At 41.6% G+C, this 19,813-nt stretch overlaps 1 protein-coding gene across 4 annotated transcripts in view; it reads right to left on the minus strand.

Moving 5' to 3' along the window:
* Positions 1 to 19,813, minus strand: part of MCF2L2 (MCF.2 cell line derived transforming sequence-like 2) — a 234,221-nt gene that overhangs the window by 114,547 nt on the left and 99,861 nt on the right. For all 4 annotated transcript variants that reach the window (XR_012331396.1, XR_012331397.1, XR_012331398.1 and 1 more), the window contains exons 11-13: positions 17,790 to 17,981; positions 15,384 to 15,575; positions 274 to 451 (exon numbers count right to left, since the gene is read on the minus strand). Coding sequence is in view for 1 of the 4 variants with exons in the window: in XM_073803931.1 (XP_073660032.1) it covers positions 274 to 451; positions 15,384 to 15,575; positions 17,790 to 17,981 (562 nt within the window). In the remaining 3 variants the exon portion in view is untranslated. The remainder of the gene's footprint in view (positions 1 to 273; positions 452 to 15,383; positions 15,576 to 17,789; positions 17,982 to 19,813) is intronic.

The following is a 19,813-nucleotide window of genomic DNA, read 5'->3' on the forward strand; positions in this document are numbered from 1 at the left end:
TATGGGCCTTTTAAAGGTCCTTAATGGAGTTTATTTTATGCTAGTGTTATTTGTGCATTTATATTATTCTTCTACTAGACTGTGAGCTTTTCCTGGCATACAGGCACTCAGTTTTACCTAAATTTGTAAGTCTTCAATGCCTGTACTATTCCACATCTTAAATAATATCTGTCAAAACAGTAACCATTATGCATCTTAAGCAACAATAATCTAAACCCTCATGGGCATCGATGAAACATAAAGCCACAAAACTTCTTTCCCCCAGTAACCTACCCAAGGTGGAGGGCTGGCGGATTTTTGGTGACACCCATTTTGGGGAGAACTCAGGACGCGGGGCCACGGGTTGCACTGGGCGAGTCTGTCTGGCTGCCAGTTTCATCAGACTCATTTGCCTCTTGTGAAATATTTCCTGCACATCACCCAGCTTCTGCAGGACTTTCTGGGCTTTGGCCTGTGGGAACAAAAGCAGTTCATGAGCCGGTCACTCTGCACTGAGCCTGAGGACATAAGGCATTCCCTTTCTCCCATCTTCCCCTCTTCCCTGCCTCCCTATTTCCTCCCTCAGGTGACCCTTCTCTGGGCATCTATATGCAGGTCAGTGCACATCTCGCCTCATACAGAATTGTGCTTCTAAGAGTCTGTACCTCCCACTTGATTGGCAGGAGTTGTATCTTTTTCACCATTCTATCTCCAATGCCTGAAACACTGCCTAGCACCCAGTAGTGCTCAGTAAATATATGCTGAGTGGGTAAATGTTCACTAAGCCATATCCATTCACGGTAGAAAAGGATGCCACAGGCCATGAATGAACGGCATTAGACCAACTTATAAAACAGGAGGATTTCAAAATAAGAAATGTACGCTGAATAAAGGCCCTGATAGAGAAAAGACTGTAAGTATTCTGGGGGGAAAAGGTGGTTAAATTCTGAAGCAGGATCAAGGGAAACACAAAGATCTGTAATGAAAAGGATACACATTTAAATTTTAATCTGTGAGACCCCTTCTTTATATATAAGTAGGAAAGAAAGAAACTGAAGAAATACCAGGGGAAAGATGAAACTCAAACATGTTCTCATAACTGACTATATGCCCTAAGGCAGAGAGAGGTTCAGGAGAACAAGAAACAAGACCCGTTTCACCTGAGTTTCCCCAAGGCCTGAATTCAGTTGAATATGTTTCTTCCAGTAGGACGTCCCTCTAGCTCTGGTGGGTCAAGCTGAACCACCATAATCCACGCAGGGTGGTCTGAGGATGCCGAACTCCAAAAGTACAGGCTCAGCACACACCGAGGGAGGTTGCCACAGTTTGCAACTGGAAAATGTAAGGTCTTTTCTATGCTGGGCCATCTTCTGACGAAAGGGCAAAGATTCCTAGGACTGGAGTGTTGACTATGCAACAACTGTTCCCTTATAGCCTAAGGCCCTGCTGAGGCTGACCTCTGCACCAAAATCTGGGGCTGGTCTCACTCTTTGGAGAGTCTGAGTGCAGACCTGCACTGTCCATACAGTATCCCCTGGCCACATGTGGCTACTGAGCACCTGGAATGCGGCGAGTCTGAATTGAGCTGCTCTGTCAGTTTAAATACATGCTGGATTTTGAAGACTTATTTGAAAAACAAACATAAAATATCTCGTTAAAATACAATTAATTGTACAATAGTGATTGTATGTTGAAATAATATTTTGCACAAAGGTTAAAGAAAACATTATTAAAAACTGATTTCACTTGTTTCTTACTTTTTAAAATGCGGCTACTAGAAAATGTTAAATTACATGTGTGGTTTGCATTACTTTTTTTAAAATTCATTAATTACTTTATTTATTTTTGGCTGCGCTGCGTCTTCGTTGCTGCACACAGGCTTTCTCTAGTTGTGGCGAGCGGGGGCTACTCTTCGTTGGCGGTGCGTGGGCTTCTCATTGAGGTGGCTTCTCTTGTGGTGGAGCATGGGCTCTAGGAGCGCAGGCTTCAGTAGTTGTGGCACGCAGGCTCAGTAGTTGAGGCTCGTGGGCTCTAAAGCACAGGCTCAGTAGTTGTGGCGCATGGGCTTAGTTGCTCCACGGCATGTGGGATCTTCCCGGACCAGGGCTCGAACCCGTGTCCCCTGCATTGGCAGGCGGATTCTTAACCACTGCGCCACCAGGGAAGTCCTCCATTATATTTCTATTGCAAAGTGTTTATCTAGACCAGGGGTTGGCAATTTTTCTGTAAAGGATCAAATAGTAAATATTTCAGGCTTTGCAGACCATCTGGTCTCTGTCGAATCTGCCGAACTTGGCTGTCTTAGCATAAAAGCAGTCGTAGATGATCGATAATACATAAATGAAAGAGAGCAGCTGTGTTCTGATAAAACTTGGTTTACAGAAATAGGTAGCAAGCAGTTTTGGCCTATGGGCTGTAGTTTGCTGACCCCTACTCAGAGTCTGTGTCTAAAAGGTCACTTCAGAGAATGTGCCTCTGGCCTCAGGAAGCTCAGTTGTGCCGTGGACTAAAGGTTCTGATTACACAGCTATGAGTCCAAGTCCCAAAAAAAGCCAAATTCCCTTATGTCAGGGTGATGTATTTCTGGGGGGATGGTTATAAGACACTACTACTCTGCCCTTCTGGTCCAGTGATGAGCTTAAGGAAACTGAGACATGGGTGTTAATTGCTGCTCAAAGATCAAGAAATCTGACTCAGTGAATGATTGTCAAATTGGTGTTGTGTGGGGGACAGCCCTGGTGTGAGGTCAGTGTCACATGCTAGAGCCCAGTGACTCGCCACTCGGGCTACACAGGACTTGGATCACCTTTGCCCTTTTGCAGCTTTCTCTTGAGACCCCAGGGTGAACTCTGGAAATAATGAGGCAGTCAGAAGAGACCCTAAATTCCTAAACTCAGATGAGGGGGAGGTAGTGCAAGATTAACCATTGCATTCCCCTCTTTCCTCTTTTTACTTGTAAATCCATTCTCCATAACACAATCAGAATTATCTTTCAAAAATTAAATATGATCATATAACTTCCCTGTTTAAAAGCCCTGCAGGGGCTCTCCGCTGCATCTGGATAAAGTCCAGACTCCTCATTCGGGAGCTCTGAGCTCTTCAGGACTTGACCCTGGTCTCCCTCCAGTCTCCCACCTGCCAGTACCCACCCTTCACACTCCAGCCTCCAGCTGCGCCAGTTTCCCTAATACTCGTTTCCAGCCTTTCTGCCTTTGCACCTCTGTTCCTTCTGCTGAGGTCCCCTCCTTCCACTTTGTGTTCCCTGAAAACCCCTACCTAGTCTTCCAGACCAAATTTAGGCATCCTCTCCTATGAACACCCTGGCCTCCCCCAGCTGAGCTGACCAATGCCTCCTCTATGTGCCTCACACTCCCTTCCATTCTATCTGCTCTTGGACTAAGGAGCGTTTAGTGGGGACATGTTTGTCTTCCACCAAACTGCCAGCACTTTGATTCAGGGACTGTGACTTTCATTGTTGATTCCCAGAATAAAGGGCAAACTGGGTACCCAATGAATATTTGAAGAATCAAATTTTGCTGTTTGCTACTGAGATTGTTTAATTCCCTGGACTGGGCGGTGAAAGTGAATGAGGGAGAAAAATCAAAACAGCAGCACTAAGAGGATAGCACAATAGCAATATATTAGGAAAAAACACTTTGAAGAGCCTCAGACAGAGACAGGGTGGCTGCTATAAGGACAACAGTTTAACTGCTGATGTCGTTTTGATCATCACTGTGTCTTAAGTGTAACAGACTCAATCTTTTAGACATAGAGTACCTGTTCTTGAGATATAAATTTTATTTTTTAGAATAGTTTTAGATTTACAGAAAAATTGCAAAATAGTACAGAGAGTTCCCATATACACCACACTCAATTTCCCCTATGATTAACATCTTATGTTAGTATGGTACATTTGTTACAATTAATGAACCAATACTGATACATTATTTTTATTATTAAAATAAATTATTATTAAATAAAATCTATGCTTAGATTTTCTTAGTTTTTTGTTTTTTTTTTGTTTTTTTTTTTTTTGGTATGTGGGCCTCTCACTGCTGTGGCCTCTCCCGTTGCGGAGCACAGGCTCCGGATGCGCAGGCTCAGTGGCCATGGCTCATGGGCCCAGCCACTCCGCGGCATGTGGGATCTTCCCGGACCGGGTCACGAACCCGTGTCCCCTGCATCGGCAGGCGGACTCTCAATCACTGCGCCACTGAAGCCCCCAGATTTTCTTAGTTTTTACCTAAAGTACCTTTCCCCCCTCCCAGGATACCACATTACATTTAGTTGTCATGACTTCTTAGGCTCTTCTTGGCTGTGACAGTTTCTCAACTTTTCCTGTTTTTTGATGAACTGGACTGTTTTGAGGATTATTGGTCAGGTATTTTGTAGAATGCCCCTCAGTTGGGATTTATATGATGTTTTACTCATAATTAGACTGGAGTTATGGGGTTTTGGGGGGGAAGACCACAGAAATAAAGTGTCATTTTCATCACACCGTATCAAGGGTACACACTATCTATATGACTTTAGACTCTTGATGTTGACCTTGATCACCTGGCTGAGATAGTATTTGTTAGGTTTCTCCACTGTAAAGTCACTCTTTTATTTCTTCCTTCCCATACTGTACTCTTTGGAAGAAAGTCATTATGGGCAACCCACACTTAAGGAGTGGGGAGTTATGCCAGAGTATCTACATAAATAATTTGGAATTCTTCTGTATGGGAGATTAGTTTCCTTTCCTCCATTTATGTATTTATTCCATCATGTATTTATATCACAATGGATTCATGATATCTATTTTATACTTTGAGTTGTAATCCAGTAGTACTTTATGAATTTTGTTGCTCAAATTGTTCCAGCATTGGTCACAGGGAGCTCTTTCAATTGCCTCCTATGTCCCATCATTGTGATTTGTTTTGTTTTGTTTTGAGCAATTCCTTACTTTCTGGCACTATAAGATGCTCTGGGATCATCTTTTTTTAAAAAAAATTGAAGTATAGTTGATTTATAATATTATATTCATTTCAAGGGTACAACAGAGTGATTCAGTATTTTTATAGATTATACTCTATTTAAAGTAATTATAAAATATTGGCTATATTCCCTGTGCTGTACATATAACATTGTAGCTTATTTATTTTATACATAATAGTTTGTACCTCTTAATCCTTTACCCCTATCTTGCCCTCTTCTCCTTCCCTCTCCCACTGGTAATCACTTGTTTGTTCTTCATATCTGTGAGTCTGTTTCTGTTTTGTTATATTCCTTCATTTGTTTTATTTTTTAGATTCCACATACAAGTGGTAACACAAAGTATTTGTCTTTCTGTGTCTGACATTTCACTAAGCATAATGCACTCTAGGTCCATCCACGTTATTGCAAATGGCAGAATTTCATTCTTTTTAATGGCTGGGTAATATTCCACTATATATGTATAGTGGAATATATATAGGTATATATATATCAATCACATATATATACACTGTATATATACACAGTGTTATATATTTTCTTTATCCATTCATCTGTTGATGGGCACTTAGGTTGCTTCCATATCTTGGCTATTATAAATAACGTTGTTATGAACATTGGTGTGCATTGTATCTTTTCAAATTAGTGCTTTCATTTTCTTTGGGCATATACCCAGGAGCAGAATTGCTGGATCATATGAAAGTTCTATTTTTAGTTTTCTGAGGAAACTCCACACTGTTTTCCACAGTGGTGGCACCAATTTACATTTCCACCAACAGTGTATACGAGTTCCATTATCTCCATTATCTTCAGTTTGAATGCCTTCATAAAAAAATTGAAGTAGAGTTGATTTACAATGTTGTGGCAATCTCTGCTGTACAGCAAAGTGACTCAGTTATCCACATAGAGACACTCTTTTTAATATTATCTTCCATTATGGTTTATCCCAGGATACTGAATATAGTTCCCTGTGCGATACAGTAGGCCCTTGTTGTTTACCCATTCTAAATGTAATAGTTTGCATCTAACAACCCCAAACTCCCAGTCCATCTCTCTCCCTCCCCCCTCCCCCTTGGCAACCACAAGTCTGTTCTCTATGTCTGTGAGTCTGTTTCTGTTTTGTAGATAGGTTCATTTGTGCCATATTTTAGATTCCACATATAAGAGAATATCATATTTCTCTTTCTCTTTCTGACTTACTTCACTTAGTATGATAATCTCTAGCTGCATCCATGTTGCTGCAAATGGCATTATTCCATTCTTTTTTTATGGCCGAGTAGTATTCCATTGACTATATGTACCACATCTTTATCCATTCATCTGTCCATGGACATTTAGGTTGTTTCCATGTTTTGGCTATTGTGAATAGTGCTGCTATGAACATAGGGATGCATGTATCTTTCTGAATTAGAGTTCTGTCCAGGTATATTTCCAGGAGTGGGATTGCTGAATCATATGGTAGTTCTATTTTTAGTTTTCTGAGGAACCTCCATACTGTTCTCCATAGTGGCTGTACTAACTTACATTCCCACCAACAGTGTAGGAGGGTTCCCTTTTCTTCACACCCTCTCCAGCATTATGTTATTAGTAGACTTTTTGATGATGGCCATTCTGACCGGTGTGAGCTGGTACCTCACTGTAGTTTTGATTTGCATTTCTCTAATAATTGGTGATGTTAAGCAGACTTCATGGAGGGCAGGGCAGGTGCCTGCCCCCCGGTGCGGGGAGCTGGGCCTTGGCCCTCTGATAGTCAAGGCCATGTCTAGAGGATGTCTAGAGGTGGCTGTGGGCTCAGGAAGTCTTTAGGTAGCCTGTCTGCTCCTGGGTGGGGCTGAGTCCCCACCCAGTTTGCTTGGCCAGTCCCAGCACTGGAGCCTACATGCTCTTGAGTGGGGTCAGGTCTTGGTGCTAATGAGCTAGAGGAAGGGTACCACAATGGTGCCCACCCACAACAGTGTCCAGTGGTAGAAGGAACTGCCAAGCATGGTTCCAGCCAGTATCTATGTGCCCAGGGTGAGCCGCAGCTGCCCTCCACCTCTCCAGAGACTCTCCAAAACCAGCAGGTGGGTCTGGCCCAGGCTCCTATCAAATTACTGCTTTTGCCCTGGGTCCCAGAGCATGTAGGATTTTGTGTGTGCCCTTTAAGAATGAAGTCTTTACTCCCCCCCCCCCCCCACCCCGTCCTGTGAAACTCCCTAAATTAAGCCCTGCTGACCTTCAAAGACAAATGCCCTGGGGGTTCCTCTTCCCAGTGCAGGACCCCTGGGCTGGGGAGCCTGATGTAGGGCTCAGAACTCTCCTTTCTGTGGGAGAAACTCTGCAGTATAATTATTCTCCAGCTTGTGGGTCACCCACCTGGGGGTATAGGACTTGATTATATTGTGAGTCTGCCTCTTCTAGCCATCTTGTTGTGGTTCCTTCTTTATGTCTTTAGTTGTACAAGATCATTTCTTGTAGGTTCTGGTCTTTTTCATTCAATGGTTGTTCTACAAATAGCTCTGATTTTTGTGTGCTCGTGAGAGGAGGTGAGCTCAGCATCTTTCTAATCTGCCATCTTGGCCAATCTCAAAAATAGCCTTTAACATGTTGAGATATGTTCCCTCTATACCAAATTTGAAGAGAATTTTTATCATGAATGGATGTTGAATTTTGTCAAATGCTTTTTCTGTGTCTATTGAGATGATCAGGTGATTTTTATCCTTCCTTTTGTTAATGTGGTTATCATATTGATTGATTTGCAGATCTGGAACTATCCTTGTATCCCTGGAATTAATCCCACCTGATCATGGTGTACAATCCTTTTTATATATTGTTGAATTCAGTTCACTAATATTTTGTTGAGGAGTTTTGCATCTATATTCATCAGAGATATTGGCCTGTAATTTCCTTTTTTGTGGTGTCTTTGTCTGGTTTTAATATCAGGGTAATGGTGGCTTCATAGAATGAATTTGGGAGTGCTCCCTCTTCTTCAATTGTTTTGGAATAGTTTGAGAAGGATAGGTATTTTCTCTTCTTTATACGTTTGATAGAATTCCCTTGTGAAGCCATCTAGTCCCAGACTTTTGTTTGATGGGAGTGTATTTTTATTACAAATTCAGTTTCACCACTAGTGATTGGTCTGTTCAGATTGTCTATTCCTTTCTGATTCAGTCTTTGAAGATTGTATGCTTCTAGAAATTTATCCATTTCTTCTAGTTGTCCAATTTGTTAGCATATAACTGTTTGTATTATGATTTTTTTTGGTATTTCTGTGATATTGGTTGTTATTTCTCCTCTTCCATTTCTTATTTTGTTAACTTGGGTCCTCTCTCTTTTTTCTTGATGAGCCTAGATAAAGGCTTTTAAATTTTGTTTATCTTTTCAAAAAACTAGCTCTTGGTTTCATTGATCTTTTCTATTGCTTTTTGGTCTCTATTTTATTTATTTCTTCTCTGATCTTTATTACTTCCTTCCTTCTGCAGACTTTGGGCTCTGTTCATCTTTATCTAATTCCTTTAGATGCCAGGTTAGGTTGTTGGAGATTTTTCATGTTTCTTGAGGTAGTCCTGTATCATTATAAACTCTTAGAACTGCTTTTGCTGCGTGCCATAGATTTTGGAAAGTTGTGTTTTTATTTCCACTTGTCTTGAGGTATTTTCTAATTTCCTCTTTGATTTCTTCATTGACTCATTGGTTTTTTAGTAGCATGTTATTTAGTCTATACATGTTTGTGGTCTTCCTATTTTCTTCCTGTAATTGATTTCTAGTTTCATATATCTGTGGTCAGAAAAATTGCTTGATATAATTTCTATCCTCTTAAATGTGTTGAGAATTGTTTTGTAGCCTGGCACGTGACCTATCCTGGAGAACATTCCATGTGCACTTGAAAAGAAAGTATATTCTGCTGGTTTTGGATAGAATGTCCTGTGGCTATCTATTAAGTCCAACGGGTCTAATATACCATTTAAGAGTATTGTTTCCTTATTGATTTTTCTGTCTGGATGTTTTGTCCATTGATATGAGTGGGGTGTTAAAGTCACCTACTATTATTATATTATCGTGGGATTCTCCCTTTATGTCTGTTAATATTTGCTTTATATATTTAGGTTTTCCTATGCTAGGTACATATATGTTAATGAGTGTTATATATCCCTTGTATATTCTTGATCCTTTTATCATTATACAATGCCCTTCTTTGTCCTTTGTTATAGACTTCGTTTTAAAGTCCATTTTGTCTGATACTGCTACCTTTGCTTTCTTGTTTCCATTTGTACAAAATATCTTTTTCCATCCTCTCACTTTCAGTCTGTGTGTCTTTAGCTCTGAAGTCTCTTGTAAGCCACCTATAGAGAGGTCTTATTCTTTTTTTATCTGATCAGCCATTCTATGTCTTTTGATTGGAGCATTTAGTCCATCGACATTTAAAATAATTATTGACATATTTGTACTTGTTGCCATTTTGTTACTTGTTTTCTGGTTCTTCTCTGTTCTTTCCTTCTTTAGTTTCTTACCTCGTGGTTTCATGATTTTCGTTAGTGGAATGCTTGTGTTCTTTCCTCTTGGGTTTTTGTGTTTCTATTGTAGGTTTTGATTTGTGGTTACTATGGGGTTCATTCTATGTTGACCGGTAACTATAATTACTTGTTTTAAACTGGTATACTCATTTAAGTTCAAACACATTCTAAAAGAGCTACATTTTTTAAATTTCCCTTCCCCATGTTCTGTGTTTTTGATGTCATATTTTATATCTTCCTGTGTACCCCTTCACTGTTTATTGTAGTTACAGTTGATTTTATAATAATTTTTGTCTTTTAATCTTCATACTAGCTTATTTAAATGGTTCATCCACAGCCTTTACTATATATTTGCCTTTACTATTGGGATTTCTCCTTTCCTATAGATTCTTACTTCTTCTTGTAGCCTTTTCTTTCCATTTAGAGAAGACCCTTTAATATTTCTTTTAGCGTCAATTTAGTATCAATGAACTCTTAGTTTTTGCTCATCTGAGAAGTTCTTTATCTCTAAAAGATAATCTTGCTGTGTAGAATATCCTGCATTGTAGGTTTTTCCCTTTCAGCACTTTAAATATATCATGGCCAATCCCTTCTGGCCTGCAAAGTTTCTGCAGAAAAATCAGCTGATAGCCTTATGAGGGTTCCCTTGTATATCATTCTTTGTTTTTTGCTTGCTGCCTTTAGAATTCTCTCCTTAATTTTTGCCATTTTAATTATGATGTCTTAATGTGGGTCTCTTTGGGTTCAACTTGTTCAGGATCCTCTTTGCTTCCTGTACCTGGATATGTTTCCTTCCTCAGGTTTGGGACGTCTTCAGCCATAATTTCATCAAATACATTTTCAACTCCTTTCTTTCTCTCTTTTCCTTCTGGGACCCCTATAATGCGAATGCAGGTATGCTTGATGTTGTTCCAGAGGTCTCTTAATCTATTCTCCTTTTTAAAATTTCTTTTTCTTTCTGCTGCTCTGATTGGGTGATCTCCATTACTCTATCTTCCAGACAATTTATGTGTTCTTCTGTATCACCTAGTCCATTGTTAATTCCATCTAGTGTGTTTTTCATTTCAGTTATTGTATTCTTCAGTTCTGACTGGTTCTTTTTTTATATTTTCTAGTTCCTTCTTTTTTTTTAAATACATTTATTTATTTTATTTTTGGCTGTGTTGGGTCTTCATTGCTGCGCGCAGGCTTTCTCTAGTTGCAGCAAATGGGTGCCACTCTTCATCGTGGTGTGCAGGCTTCTGATTGCGGTGGCTTCTCTTGTTGCAGAGCATGGGCTCTAGGCATGCGGGTTTCAGTAGTTGTGGCTTGTGGGCTCAGTAGTTGTGGCTTGCAGGCGCTAGAGTGCAGGCTCAGTAGTTGTGGTGCATGGGCTTCGTTGCTCTGCGGCATGTGGGATCTTCCCGGACCAAGGCTTGAACCCATGTCTCCTGCAGTAGCAGGCGGATTCTTAACCACTGTGCCACCAGAGAAGCTCTCTAGTTCCTTAATATTCCCACTGTGTTCATCTATTCTTTTCCCTGGTTCAGTTAGCATTATTATTACTAATGCTTAGAACTATTTATCTGGTAAATTATTTATCTCTGTTTCATTAGTTGTTTTTTCAGGTTTTATTCCTTGTTCTTTCATTTGAAACAAATTTCTCTGTCTTCTTGTCAGTCACATTGTTTGCAAATATTTTCTCCTAGTCTGTAGGTTGTCTTTTCATTTTATTTATGGTTTCCTTTGCTGTACAAAAGCTTGTAAGTTTGATTAGCTCCCATCTGTTTATTTTTGTTTTTATTTCTATTGTCTTGGGAGACTGACTCAAGAAAACATTGCTGCAATTTATGTCAGAGAATGTTTTGCCTATGCTTTCTTCTAGGAGTTTTACGGTGTCATGTCTTATATTTAAGTCTTTAAGCCATTTTGAGCTTATTTTTGTGTATGGTGTGAGGGAGTGTTCTAACTTCATTGACTTACATGCATCAGTCCATCTTTCCCAACACCACTGACTGAAGAGACTGTCTTTTCTCCATTGCATATTCTTGCCTCCTATGTCAAAGATTAATTGACCATAGGTGTGTGGGTTTATTTCTGGGCTCTCTATTCTGTTTCATTGATCCATACATCTGTTTTTGTGCAAATACCATGCTGTTTTGATTACTGTAGCTTTGCAGTATTGTCTGAAGTCTAAAGGGTTATGCCTCCCGCTTTGTTCTTTTTATTCAGGATTGCTTTGGCAATTCTGGGTCTTTTATAGTTCCATATAAATTTTAGGATTATTTGTTGTAGTTCTGTGAAAAAAGTCATGGTAATTTGATAGGGATCATATTAAATCTGTAGATTACTTTGGGTAGTATGGCCATTTAAACAGTATTAATTCTTCCAATCCAACAGCATGGGATATCTTTCCATTTCTTTGAATCATCTTCAATTTCCTTTATTAATGCTTTATAGTTCTCAGCACATAAGTCTTTCCACCTCTTTGGTCAGGTTTATTCCTGAGTGTTTTTTGGTTTTTTTTTTTTTGATGCAATTTTAAAAGGGATTGTTTTTTACTTTCCCTTTTTTAGTGTACAGAATGCAACAGATTTCTGTATGTTAATATTGCATGCTGCTACCTTGCTGAATTCACTTATCAGTTCTAGCAGTTTTTGTGTGGAGTCTTCAGAGTTTTCTATATATATTATCATGTCATCTGCATATAATGACAATTTTACGTCTTCTCTTCCAACTTGGATACCTTTTATTTATTTCTCTTGTCTGACTGCTGTTGGTAGAACTTCCAATACTATGTTGAATAGAAGTGGTGAGAGCAGGCATCCTTGTCTTATTTCAGATTTTAGTGGGAAGGGTTTCAGCTTTTCACCATTGAGTATTATGTTGGCTGTGGGTTTGTCATAGCTTTTATTATGTTGAGATATGTTCCCTCTATACCCACTTTGGTAAGAGGTTTTCTCATGAATGGATGTAGAATTTTATCAAATGCTTTTTCTGCATCTATTGAGATGATCATGTGGCTTTTGTCTTTTCTTTTGTTGATGTGGTGTATCACATTGACCAATTTGCATATGTTGAACCATACTTGTGACCCTGGGATGAATCCAATTCCATTGTGGTGTCTAATCTTTTTTATGTGTTGTTTGATCCCACTGGCTTTTAATCCCCTAAAGGGACTTGTCCTCCCAGTGTCAGACCCTGGGGCTGGGGCACCCAATATGTGGTTCAAACTGCTCACTCCTCAGGGAGCATCTCTGAACCTGTGTAACCCCCCTCCTCTCTGTGTCCCCTCCCAGGGCTGTGGTCCCAACCTGATTGCTTTTCTTCCCTTTCTACCTGATTCCATGTGGATCTTTCTTACAGTTTTGGTTGTGTAAGTGTCTTTCTGCCAGTCTCGTTTGTTTCCAGTGAGAATTGCTCCACTTGTAGATGTATTTTTGATGTGTTTGTTGGGGGAGGTAAGCTCTGCATCCTCCTACTCTGCCATCTTGATCTCCCTCTCTAGGATCATTTTGTGTATTTCCTTTCCCAGGCCTAGATACAGACATTTCTCCAAGGAGCCCTGTTCTCTTCTATTGGAGAATGGTATAAGAAACCAAGATCTTGGTGGTGGGTGTGTTCATTGATAGTAGGGGTCTCATTGTTTCTATGCCTGGCATCAACTGCCCAAGGAGATACATGTGTCTATACCAAAGTGTACATATGCATATAACTAGGATTATTTTTATATAGAGAGAGTACCAGTTTTGACAACCAAGTCATTACTCCTCAGTGGACAAAACTCTGACACAACAGCATATTTAAATATTATAATCTAGAATTTTACTCCAAACCAAAAGAAGAAAAGATGAGTTTGGGGGATTTTTTTGGTCCATTTTGGATTTTTAAAATAAATATTTCTTCTGGTCTTCTCCTTCCTCCATGTTTCTGCCTATTTCCCAGAGGTGGTTTATTAAGTTTTATTTATTTCCTGGTGGCTGGTGTGGTCAGGAAGTTTGCTGATGTTGGCCAAAATGGCAGCTGTGGCCACAAGTTTCCCTGGTTGACCTGATACACTTGTTTGAGGAGCTAATGGACATGGAGCTGGGTGAGACTGTTCTGCTTTAGGAATATGATATGAGGCTACCAATCCTGGGTCTACAATATAGCACACACACCAGATGGGCCTTCTCTCTGTCCTCTCTGCAGGGAAGTAGAAGGGTCCCTATGTCAGGGGAAGGTAGACCTGCCTAACCACCCCCAGTACCATCTCAAGATCACATCTTACCGCCAAAACTCACTGGGAAGAGTCAGGGAAAGAACATCACTGAGGCACAATCCCACACCAAGCTGCCCCCACTGTATCTGACCCACTCTGCCACCTGCCACTTGTTCAGCAAACACGGACTGGACACCAGGCACAGACTAGGCACAGGGACACAGAGATGGGTGAGGCTCTTGCCTCACTGCAACCCCCAGTGTAACAGACAAGACAGACATTAAAAATAAATAGCTAGAATACAGTTTGTTATGTATCATTTTGGAGCAAAGTCTCTTAGCCTGGGTCCATGGATGGACTTCAGGGTGTCCCCTAAAATTAATCATAAAAAGTTATATATGCTGGGTATTCCCTGTCTGCTCCCCCACTATATCTTCTCCATACTGTTCTGTGTCCCAGGAAGCTGACCTCTACAGACTCCATCAGATGGGCTCATTAGATGCCCATGGGCTTTTAGCTGGATTTGGCTAGTGAGATGTACCACCAGGAAATCTGAGAGGGAGAGAGAAAAGTAGGGGTATATATTTCTCCACCAGTGGCTGCATTCCTCTGCCCAAGGCCACAGATCTTACTGGCTACCTCTCTTACAGTCACAGCTGTAGTGCTTCTTGGGTTCCCCTTTGTCTTTCAGGCTTAGGGGTGGTAACTGCTCCCTGTTTCTTTATAGCCCAGGGTGCTTCACCATCCATATTGGGTTTCCCAAATTCTGCCCATATATTTGTAAACAGTGCCTACATCAAACTCCATTCAATCATTTTGAGTGTGCAGAACCCTGAAAATATGTGAATCAGATTCGCAAAAGGGTCCATGACTCAAAAGAGGTAAAAAAGCCCCTTCTGCAGAAGTACATACAAGGTGATGTGGATCTAAGAGGAAGGTGTACTATCTATAACTCTGCTGGCTTCACAGAACAGTGCTCCACTCAAAATGCAAATCTGATCAAGTTATTCCCCTGCTTAAATCCTTCAGTGGCTCTCAGAATAAAGACCAAACTCCTTCATACGGCCAGCGAAGCCACACTTCATCTACACCTCTCTAATCTCACCCCAAAGACTCTTCTCTTGTTTTCTGTACTCTAGCCATTCTGAATTTTGGGTTCTGTACTTGTGCCAGGCTCCCTTCAGCCCTGCAGCCTTGCACACTCTGATCCTTCTGTCTGGAAAGCCTCCCCCATCTTCTCTACTCATTTTCTGGGCCTTGGCTCAAGTGAGTCTTCCCAGGGAACTTCCCTGACCCTTGGTCCAGGTCAAGTTCCTCTGTCACATACCCCATAGAACCCTGAATCCATCCTTCAGAGCACTTGTCTCAGCTTGCAACACATTTTTGTGTTTTGTGTTTGATATTTATTAATGTCATACATAAACTGTATGACATACATACACTGTAAGTTCCATGAAGGATGGAACCACATCTACTTCTGCTCATAACTGTGTCCTCTGCATTCAGCACAGTGCCTAATACATCAGAGATGCTTATAAGTATTTGCAGAGAAATGAATGAGTGAAAGTGATATTTGAATCAGGCCATGAAGGGTCAGTTTGCCAGGAAGCACAGACCAGGAGTCTAAGAGGCCACCTGAGGGCTCAAGAGCCAGTTAATCTGCTCAGTACATCCTACATAGATTTTCTTGGGCAACAGGCAAAGTCCCCCCACATCCCTTTCCCAACCACAGGATCAAAATAACTCAGAAACGTTACCTTTACATCAAGAGTGAGCATCAGCTCATACTGGTTGTAAAACTCGTTGGGGCTGGGCAACTGGTACTCCTTCGCTGTGCCCAGGAATGTCTCAATGTCAGTCAAGGCAATGTCAACCCCCTCTCGGGACTGGCACTTGTCTACAGCTTGGGAAGCCAAGAGGTAGATTCCTTCTTCACACCACTGGCTGACCTTTTAGAAAGAAACACAGTGCCCTTTGCAGTTAGCCTGCCCACAACTCAGCCACCACAGTCCTCAGGAGGTCCAACCTCATATGGGGTCTACAAAGATTCTGAGACAACAAGGAATTGTCATGGCACAGCATCAAGTTTAGAGGTTCAACCACTATAAATATAACCATGAGGTGGACAAGCCCAAATCAATTTTACATCTGCATACTTTTCAAGGAAGTCACTTAGTCAAAAAATAAATCACATAAGCATTCTTCTTTTCTCCACTGACAGTAATTGCCACATCTCTAAGAGGAGAGAGTTGAGTATTTCTACGTTTGGTCTAACCATAGAGAAATGCAACCAGTGGCTTTTTGGGTTTACCTTCTAGGCCAATTTCTTGCATCCTAATTGGTTACAAGAGCACAGAGTAAATAATGAGGCTTTAGACCTGACTCCTACATGCCTTCCTGGGAGAGGGAATGTCTCTTTTAACATGAACACCACTGTCCTCTGTCCACATTTGCATTTATTAGCGTTTGTCTTTCCAAGGGAAGCATCTAAGAATGCAAAGCTTTTAGCTCAGAACAGCAGTACTTAAACTTTCCAGAATGCTGGAATGAAAGCAGATAAGTAATGAATTCTAACAATTCAATTTTTAAAAAACTTAGAAAAAGACAAGGGCCATTGTGCTGTCTGAATATTTGTATGAAAAAAAGCTGCCCTTGCAAGTACATCTGCATTTCCATTTACCCTGTGACCTGAAAAGCTATGTAAAATAACTGTACAGAGAAAAAAGACCAAAAGGGAGCTCTCTAAAGTAGTTATCTCTAAGTGGGAAAATTACAGGCAAATTAAATTTGTCTTTACTTTCCCTAAATTACCTACACTGAATGTGTACTACTATTAGAATAACAAAAAAATCATAAAGCTATTTAAAAATGGATGATTCCCACTGTGTGGGGATGAGGAGGGGAGTGGAATGTAATTAGTGTCCATAAGTAACTTTTTTCCTCCTCCTTCCTATATTTTTGGACTTTCAAAATAATAGAAAATTATGCTTTGATATATCCACAGACTGGCGTTAGGCTATTATCTCTGGCAGGCCCTTCTGAGCCACTTGCTTCTGGAACAGCTATATTTCCTTGACACTAAAATCCCTTTGGCAGTGGGATGATGTAAACAGCCTGGGCGGGTGTCCCCAGCTATCAGAGAGAAACAATTGTGGAAATGGAGCATGCTGACTCACAGCGGTGAGCTCTCTGATGCCTGGGAACAGCTGACAGAGCAGGCTCCAGAAGTCACAGCCCCTGCTGACTGGCACTTGCCTCAGAGATCACTGCTGAAGGGCAGCGGGGGCCGTGCCCCCTCCCCGTGAGCACTCTGCATACAGTGTTGCTGTCTAGTCTAAGGAGCCTGGGGTTTGGAATTTGTCAGTCCTCACTTCAAACCTGTGCTCCCCTATTTACCCCATGTGTGGTCTTGGGCAATCTTTTACCCCAGGGTTTTTCAGTGTTGTTCATGTACTAGCTGCACCAAATCACCTGGGCACTTGAGGAAAATACTGATTCCTGGGCATCATCCCACACTTACTAAATCAGAGTCTCCCGAGTGGTACATCAGGAAATCTGCAATTATAGCAAGCTCACCTCATGTACTAAATGTTGTGACCCACTGACTTAACTATGCTGAATACCAATTTCTGTCTCTGTTAAATGAGGCCATTAATATCCTCCTCATAGGTTGTCTTGAGGATTAAATAGATGACATAATTATGCTCCTGGTAGGAACATAGTAGGTGCTCAGTAAATGGTAGGAGTGTATCATGGTTGTTATTACTTAGCCTTCTTCAAAAGGATTCACAATCTGATGCCTTTACATGAGGAGAAGCACTTTGCAACTATAGTGCTTGGTTCTCTTTACACCTGATGGGGAATCATGAAAGGCCCCACAGGGCCAGGCCAAAACACACTCCTTAAGTCTGGGTCCACACAGAGGACACGGACTTTATAGTTTATTCGAATGGGATGTGGTGGATGGCTGGGGCATTTTTGACCTTCAATACCTCTATGACTTAGAATCTGCACAGTTTTTAATGCCTCTTGAGTGCTGTTTTCACATGAAGGACTTTATCCTCTCATCTCAGGAATCGTGAGGGGCAGGGAGGGCAAGTATGATTCAGAATGTTTCACAGAACATTTTGCAGACATCATGTTCGCAGCTTTGTTTTGCTCACCTTGTCCAACTGTCTATGCAACTCCAAGGACTTTTCTAAAATGTCATGTTTTTTCTTGTTTTCATTGATGAAGTCATCACAGAGGTGCCTGAGCTCTGCACACTGGGGTCTGATGGAGTCCACTGCATAGTGGTGGCTTTGGATGAGCTGGTCCCCAATTACTGCAAGCAGCTGGGCCTTTTCCAAGGACTCCTGCAAAGTGAACATCCACAGCCAAGCATCAGAAGTCGAGTCATGGTGAGGCTGGTATCTGCCTGGCACTGTGTGCTCCAAACTTGGAGGGAGGCTACGGAGGGGCTGATCAGGTTTTAGGCTCAGAGACTGGGGCTGGAGAACCTGGGAAAGCACTGGGGTGGTTCAAGGTCCCCAGGAGGTCTAGCCTAGTCCAGGGTCATCTGCACTCTGAAGAAGAGCAAGTCATTCATTCAAATATTTGTTGAGTTCTGGGTTAAGCACTGAGGATATAGTGTTAACAAGCCAGGAATTTTCAGTTCAATGGAGAACTCAGATACTAAACAAATTATACAAATAATTAACTTATTACAACTGTGATAAATTCTAGGGCAGAAGAGCATGAAGTATTATACTGCACAGAATTGGAGACTGAATTATCTTGTCAACTGAATGGAAAAGGAAAAGGGACAAACATGTGGCCCTGAGGAGAGTGGGGAGTAAAGCTGAGGTTGAGAAAATAGTAAAGATCTGGTTTGGGCAACCCTATGGGGGGGATCATGAGACTTAAGAATTATGTTTGTCTAAACCATTTCCTGCAGCCCACAAGGTCCCTGTCTGCTCTGATATCGTCTGCTTAGCAACTGTATCTCCTCACTCTTTCTGCACAGCTTGTTTCGTTCTAACCATAGGTACCAAGTTTTTCCTGTTTTTAATTCATTCATCATGTATCATTGAGGACCTGCCATGTACCAAGCACTGTCCAGGTGCTGGGGGTTTGGTGGTAAACAAAGCAAGCAAAATTCCCTGCCCTCACGAAGCTTACATTTTAGTAGGAGACACAGGCAATAAACAAATATGTAGATAATATAATATCTTAGACAGTGGTGAGAGCTATGGAGAAAAATCAAACAGGGAGAGGAGGGCGGGGAGCACTGGTGGAGGAGCTGCTATTTTAAATAGGGTAGTGAGAGAAGGGCTCACTGAGAAGGTGCTGGCCGCACTGTGCAGAACACAGCAGCCTGAAACTGCTGTCCTTAGAAAGGCCTGCTTGCAAGGTTGGTCCTCGGCTGGCATCTGGGAAAGTCAGGAGGGTTCCTATCATCCTTAATCAGAATGGCTCATGGTATCTAAACTGTTTGTCCAAACAATATGTTTTATGCTGAAGATCTGCTTTCTTCTGGGATTCTGGAATTCTGGTATACGCCAGTCAGAGGCCACCAACATGACTAGCCCCCAACAAAAACTCTGGGCACTAAGCCCCTAATGAGCTTCCCCGACAGACAACATTTTACAATGCCGGTGCAAGCCATTGTTGGCAGCACTAAGTGCATCCTGTGGGACTCCAATGGGAAAGGACCCTTGGAAGCCTGCACCTGGTTTCCTCCAGACTTTGCCCCATGCACCTCTTCCCTTTGCTGATTTTCCTTGGTATCCTTTCACTGTAATAAACCATAACCATAAGCATAATTATATGCTGAGTCCTATGAGCTCTCCTAGCAAATCTTCAAATCTGGGTGTGGTCTTGGGGACCCTTGACACAGGAGCCAAGATGTGAAGTGAGGGACAACCATGCAGCGCTCGGCTGAGAGAGATGGGGGCATGTTTGACATGTTCAGGTAGCAGGAGGAAGCTACTGTGGCTGCAGCAGAGGAAGCAAGGAGGAAAGGAGGAGACATGATCAGAGAGGAAAGAGGGGGATCTGACCAGGGAGGGGCCTTGCTGCCATTGCGGGCACTTTGTCTCTTATTCATTGTGACATGGGATGCACTGGATGGTTTTGAAGACAGGACCTCATTCATATTTTTGAAAGGATCGATTCAGCTGTGGTGTCAAGAATGCTAGAGAAGAGG

This window comes from Tursiops truncatus, chromosome 4 (genome assembly GCF_011762595.2).
Source record: "Tursiops truncatus isolate mTurTru1 chromosome 4, mTurTru1.mat.Y, whole genome shotgun sequence".
In the NCBI taxonomy this organism is placed as follows: domain Eukaryota; kingdom Metazoa; phylum Chordata; class Mammalia; order Artiodactyla; family Delphinidae; genus Tursiops; species Tursiops truncatus.